This window comes from Triticum aestivum, chromosome 5D, assembly GCF_018294505.1.
Source record: "Triticum aestivum cultivar Chinese Spring chromosome 5D, IWGSC CS RefSeq v2.1, whole genome shotgun sequence".
In the NCBI taxonomy this organism is placed as follows: Eukaryota; Viridiplantae; Streptophyta; class Magnoliopsida; order Poales; family Poaceae; genus Triticum; species Triticum aestivum.
In genome coordinates, this window is record NC_057808.1 from 377503893 (window position 1) to 377511116 (window position 7224).

Below are 7224 nucleotides of genomic sequence, written 5' to 3' on the forward strand. Positions count from 1 at the left end.
TGTCTATGATGGTATTTCCATTTCTTCAAGAATTTTCAATTCAATTATCGAGTGAGATGCATATGCCTGCACGAGTTTGCATGGCCCTACACAATCCACCTCTACCAAGATGGGCAAGGTACTACTTTTCTTTCATGGTTTATCTCCTGTGGGTCTAGCTGGACATAGCTAATATTGAGTTTGCCTAAATAAATCCCAGGGTGCAGGATGTTTGTACGACCCCACCAAAGATTGGAAAAGAACTATATTTTTTTGTCGGGGAGAGTTTCTTCCTCAGTTTTGCAAAATATGTACAATACTGAACATGTGTTGGTCTTAGTTATGTTTTTGACGGATGCAATATTTAGTAATTCCATTCAAAGAACTATTCTAATTTCCCGTATAAAAACATTGTATTTAATTTAGTGGATACGTAATGATGCAGTTTGGCATTGAGTAGATGTGTTCCTGTTTTCAGTGTTGTTAAATGTCTTCGGAATTGGCTATTTTTAACATGGTTCCTTTTACTTCCTCTTTCCACATGGGAGGTAACCTCTTATGTGAAGAGGAGGTAAGAGGGACCGGTGTTAAAATTTCCCTTTAGAATTTCAGTTATCCCCTTAATTAACTCTTATCTATCTCCTTAGAGGTCTATGTGTGATAGCTCCCTGCGCGTGCCGCAAATAACACCATGCACATTAATCTTTCTCCAGGATGCAATGTGGTGGACCAAATAATATTCTACCCCACGCATCAACTTATTCATCAAGGGAGACTCGGAAGAAGTACATGGATGCAACTGCAAAGATGAAGAATACTACGAGGACCATTCGTTCAGGTTTAGCAAATACATCTTCGAGTACGTTAAGAAGGTCCATGCAAAAAAAATTACACTAGGAAAGGAACCGCACATGTACAAATAGTTCTCAACGAAGAAGACATCCACCCTGGCAACTACAAATAAATTTAAGGACATATTATGCTTTATTTATATTCAACAAATACTTAAGACTATACATATGTATTTTTCGACTTCAGTTATCATATATTGATTCAAACATTTGTATTATATACAACCAAATGTATTTTAACCAATTCCCGCCGCAACGCGCGGGGTATTATCTAGTGTACACATGTTTATGTGCTAGACTGTGGTTATTTTGGTGCTCGATGACATGCAATTGCTGGATGTGCCAAAAGCTTGAGTGGCTATATGATTTACTTTTTCCCACTTTCACCAAGTTAACTAGTCTTAACCTAAAGGTTAAAATTGGGATGATCCTTGATGGCCATACTTTGAATAATTAGGGACCAACATTTGGTTTGAGTGAGACTTTTTGTTTATGTTGCCGGTAGTGGCTTGAAGGTGAATAATGTTGAAGCTCTGGTTGGACCCTACCTCCCACTACCATACCTACTCCATAGTTCGAAACCCCAAGCACATCACGTAAGCAATGTAGTATCACATTCTCGCTCTATTTTCTTACCTATGTACTACGTGCCTAGATCATGCCGACTTAATCTATTCAGTTGACTTGTCTGACACAATCAAAACTACAAATATACAAAGTGAATCTGTATGTCACTACCAAAACCAAAAATATACAAGGTGAACTTGTCTGTAACTACCAAACTCAGAAATTACCAAACTTCACATGCATGTCTCTACTCTGGAACAAACTGTGTCAATGCCAAAACTAGTAATATACAAACTTCACTTGTCTGTCACTTCTCTGGATCAAACTGTTCTGTCGCTAGCTAAATGATGTCCATTTTCAATATTTAAATCATCAATAAACATAATACATGTGTACCAAATTCAGAAATATACAAACTTCACACAAAACTAAAAATACAAAGTGAACTTGTCTGTCACTACCAAATTCAGAAATATACAAAGGGAACTAGTCTGTCACCACCAAATTCAGAAATATACAAAGTGAACTTGTGTGTCATTCCAGAATTCAGACATAACCAAACTTCACATGCATGTCACTACTCTGGAGCAAAATGTGTTACTACCAAATTTCAAAAAATACAAACTTCACTTGCGTGTCACTTCTCTGGATCAAACTTGTCTGTCACTAGCGAAATGCAGTCCATTCAGTTGACTTGTCTGTCATTACCAAAATCAGAAATATAAAAAAATCAAGTTCTCTCTCACTACCAAAAAATATATATACAAAGCAAACTTGCTTGTTACTACCAAATTAAAAATAACCAAACTTCACATCCATTTCACTACTCTGGAAAAAATGGTGTCAGTGTCAAACCTTCACTTGTTTGTCGCTTTATCTGGATCAAACTATTTTGTCACTAGCTAAATGTTGTTCATTCAGTTGACATGTCTCTCACTAGCTAAGTTCATAAATGGCATAGCTCTCTCAATTTCTAAGTTGATCAAAATTGATGTATGCAGTCCATTCATCAAACTTGATCATGCCAACTCAATACAACAAACAAGTCATATGGCAGCACATCATTAAGCATAACTTGATCATGACTAATTAAACATAATCTGGTTTGGACAACAACTAATTAAACATAACTTTATCATGACTAATTAAACATATTTGGTCTAGACAGTAACTAATTAAACATAACTTCATCATGACTAATTAAACATAGTCTCGTTTGGCCAGCAACTAATTAAATATAACATGACTCTAACAAGGCTGAGCATATCATGATCAAAAAGTTCTTCACATTGCTGGCATCATCTCTTACTACTACATAAAACTAAACTAAGCTAGTTACTGAATAAGTTACAGGCTCTTTGACTTCTTCACTTCTTCAATCCACCAATTTCCAGGGTCAACCATAACATCAATCCATATGTAAAACAATGCAACTCTTAGTTAAGACAGTTAAAATTAACATCACTGAAGGGGAGCGGAAGGGAGGGAGGGATCAGAATACCTGCGTTGGGCATCGGATGCAGGCCGGAGTGGCACCTACTGCTCGTCGGAAGAGCGTCGGTGGGCTCCAAGCCTCGGAGAGCGGTGGGGGAAGCGGGAAGAGTGACAAGGTAGTTGCATCCCCCTAGCCTGCAACCTCCTCCTTAGCTGGTTGGTCTAATTGGTTGGCGGCGACACTATGACATCGCCGTCCAGCATTATCGCCTGATTGGCTGGTGCCAACTTCGGCATGCGCATGACCACCACAATGGCCTCCTCCAGAACCGGTGGGTTCTGAAGGTGAGACATGTACGCCTTCCAAGTTCTAACGAGCCCAATGCACTGAATCATCCCCCTTCGGCTCCATGGGCGTGTTTGGATTGCAACCAATAGCAACCATACCAAAAGATTAGCAAGCCCATAAAAATTGGTGAGCGTTTGGATAGCAACCAAAGTTTTGGCTCGCCCCATGGGCCTACGACTGACTAGTTACGATTCTTGCCAACGCGAGGGCGGGTAGCTCCGCCAAAAAGTTGGCAACTCCCTCGCCCGCTCTCTCCGTGGGACCTGCTTAACTATTTCAGTGATTAACTGGCAATTTACTCTGAAAACGTATTTATTGGTCCGCATTTATCGCTCTCCAATTTCCTAATCTTCAGGTGGTACATAGTCCTTTTTTGGCTCAACTAACCGACAGGTGCATGCGGTAAGAAAATACTTATCAAAAAATTAGCATTGGTTGTTTAGATCGACTATAATCCGTTGCAAATCTCACCTAATTTGTTTATTATTACGCCCAGAGCAACCCTAACTCATACAACTAATCCTAAATTTGCCTTTGATAGGTACAATGGATCTAGACCAAACAAGGATAACTTGCCAACTTTTGGTCATGCCAAAAAATTGGTGGGGCTAGCTGGGGCATAAATCAAACACACCCATCGCTCAATACACTATCTCGGTTGGAAGGGCTCCTTTCCCAAGCATCCTCTCCTTCTCCTCCTTCATGGCAGCCATCGCAATCCCGACCATTCCGCGCATGACATGTTCCGGTTAGGAAACGAGGTACATATCTGGCGCAGATTGGAGAGCTTCTCATCATCGCCGTTGGCCACATGCATCATCACCGGGAGCTTGATCAGCGGCAGAGGCTAGAGTTAGGGATTTGGAGGTGAGCAGGGGAGGCGACGCGACGGAGTGTGGGAGGTGACTTAAGACGATGTCGGATAGGTGGGACTAGCATGGGGGCATGAGTTTATTCTGAGAAATGTGAGGGGCTTCTCCGCAAAATAGCAAGGCCACCCAATGGCACGGCATCACTCCCGTGTGCGACGGACCGTAGATTTTACGTATTATCGTGTATAGGAATAGTATTGGGCCCTAATTGGATCATCATTTCAGAGCGATATACACTTGTAAAATATCCAGACCTTCATCCATCGTTCTTTTTTTTAACACAGTACAGACACAAGCGCTTATATACACGGGCATACACTCACCCCAATGAACACATAAATGCACACCCTACCCCTATGAGCACCTCCGAAAGACTGAGCCGGCGTATCATCTTGAAATTTACGAAGTCACCGTAGTCACCTCGTCATCGACGGGAGCGTCTCCTCCCACTGAATGCGAATCGCTGAAAATCCAGAAATAAATGCGAGCATCAGGACTTGAACCCTGATGGACTGGGATACCACAGTCCCTTCAACCATCCAACCACAGGTTGGTTCGCTCCATCAATCGTTCTTTTTCCACGTGGAAATCACGTTGTGGCCTGTGAAATACACCTGTAAAATAAATACGTGTGTAAAATGTTACACCCATATGAAGCAGAGCCTTGGGGCGATTTTCAACTACAGGGGTAAACGTGCTATGCGCCGGAAGCTGAGGGACAAACATGTCATTTTCTAGTCGATTTTCAGACGCGGATCATCACATTCCTTGGGGGATTGGATCCAACGGAGAAGTAAAATGAGGCAAAAGATCCATTTTCTCCACATTCCCCACATCTTCTTCTCAGTGGCGCCGCTGCCGTTCTCCATTGTTCCCTCGATCCCCCCGTCCTCTCTCTCTCTCGCTCGCTCTCCTTGACGCATCGAGCCTAATTCCCTCCATCTGCGGCGGAAGGCCAACAGATCAAGGTATCTTTGTAGCAGAGCAAGCTCGCATCTCAAGTTCTCAACACCTCTCCTCGTCCACTCTTCTTTCCTTGATAGTGGCGGCGTGCAGTTCAGTGAGATTAAGGCGTCCAACTCACCGACACGCGTCCATCAGAAAAAAGAATCCTTCATTCTCTCGCCTGCCGCCCTAAACGTGCAGCCGTGAGACCGGCGTCGCCGGAGGCGTCTGCTGCTGCTTAGGAACAGGGTTCCGGTGTGGGGGCACCTGGGTGATGGTGGCGCCTCTGGCCGCGGGAAGGATGGAGAGTAGTGGCGCGGCCGCTAGAAACATTAGTATTGTTAGATCTGGCGGAGCGGGTACGGCAGTAGGCATCCGCCCTCTGCTTGGCACCTCACAAAATCTAAAGAATCAAGGCCCGCCTGCTCGGCCAATGAGTTGCTCTAGTTGGTTACAAATACACACAGCCTGCCGTTGGCAATCTTGGGCAGTCTAATTTAACAATATATGTAATCAAGATGGTTAGTTTTTATGGCTTTGATGTTCATCCAGTATAATTGGTTCAGATTACTATGTTTCAACTTTCAACCTCTCACTCTTGGAGTGGAGCTTCCTCTGTTTAATTTCATCTTCATGCTAAAAAGAAACGGAGGGAGTACTTACTGTTGGGTCTTTATTTTTTTACCAGAGTGAAAAAGGATGTGGCTAGCTCTCATCTAGATAAGAGTTAACTAACTGTCATCTACTCGCTCCGTCCGGAAATACTTGTCATGAAAATGAATAAAAGGAGATGCATGTAGATGTATTTTAGTTCTAGATACATCCTTTTTTGTCCATTTTAATGATAAGTATTTTCGGACGGAGGGAGTACTATTTAGTTAATTAAATCTCATCCGCTGACATCAGTATAGATTTAGTACAACTGAATTAACATATGTATTTTAGTTCAAGTTCTATGCGCAAGGTTGGTGTCTATCAGATCGCTGCCAGTTGCATACTCCGTTCATTCCATAGTGTAGCGCATATAGATTTTCTGAAAAGTCAAACTTAGCAAGCTTTGACCAAGTTTTTAAAGAAACTACTTGCTAGTAAAATGCATCAGTAGATTGTTGCTTGTTTTCTTCTGAAACCGTATAGTATATGCTTGCTTCATATGGGACTGGCGTTTCAAATTCCGGACGACATGTGATGAACTGTGCTTTTAGGAAGAGGAGTTTATAGAAATAGTGTACACCATGGTTCATTTAAGATTCCATGTACGTACAGTACTCTTCTATTGATAGTAATTGATACCAACCTAACTTCGTTTTCTGCAGGATATAGCATAACATAGTTTGCAGGATACATCATAACATATATGAAGATGCTTGAAGACGGAGGTCATACCCTAAACCCGCTACGGCTGCTGTACCAGATCAAGAGAGCTAAGGCTACCACCGGTCAGACTGGAATCACGATGCCGTTGGCGCCTCCTGCACTGACGACGATTGGGGAAGCAAATTCCAAGGCCGGCACATCCCCTGCTATGATGTGGGTAGGGACAATCTTCATCGTCTGTCTTTCCATCGGCGGCACCTCGGCCTTGGCATACACCCTCTACAGCCACCATTTCTTCCCTGCTGACCGCTCGTGTTGTCTGCTGACTCTCATATTATGGGGGGTCTACGTGGCAGTGGTCGCAGTGGTAATGGTGTACATGACCCTGTTCCTGCCGAACGCCCCTGTTGCCCTGCGGGAAGCACTCGTCGACATTGGTTGGATTTATGTCGGTTCACCTGTCATGGCGATAGACATTCTTCTGATGTTCTTTGGCCAGCCGTGGATGGTCATCTCAATGTTTTACTGTCTCGGCATTCTGATTGCTGGCGTCCTTGCCTTCTGGTGGTGGCTTGCTCTCACGTACAGGAAATGTGCTTAGCCTCACTCCTTTTCTGTAACAGACATTTCCACTCTGTTCATTACTTAGTACTCCCTTTTGTAAACTAATATAAGATCTCCTTTTAGGTACTATTATTGTATATATATGTTTGCTTGTGTTCGTGTATAACTGGTTTATCTATTTGTGTTGTTGCCTTATGTGTCGCCGTATAAGCTCTCTTTCATAAGAAATAGAGAATAAAAAAAATTAGCTCTTTGTTCAGATACTTGCACTGCAACATAATCATATGCCAAAAGCCGGCGGTACATGCGATGATCCAACTGGTTTCCTCTGATACAATAGCTATAG

General features: G+C 42.7%; 1 protein-coding gene across 1 annotated transcript; it reads left to right on the plus strand.

Moving 5' to 3' along the window:
* Positions 1–4851: 4851 nt before the first annotated feature.
* On the plus strand, positions 4852–7043 carry LOC123125005 (uncharacterized). Its single transcript, XM_044545551.1, has 2 exons — positions 4852–5020; positions 6314–7043. The coding sequence occupies exon 2, from the start codon at positions 6355–6357 to the stop codon at positions 6913–6915; it is 561 nt and encodes a 186-aa protein (XP_044401486.1). The 5' UTR covers positions 4852–5020; positions 6314–6354; the 3' UTR covers positions 6916–7043.
* The last annotated feature ends 181 nt before the right edge of the window (positions 7044–7224 follow it).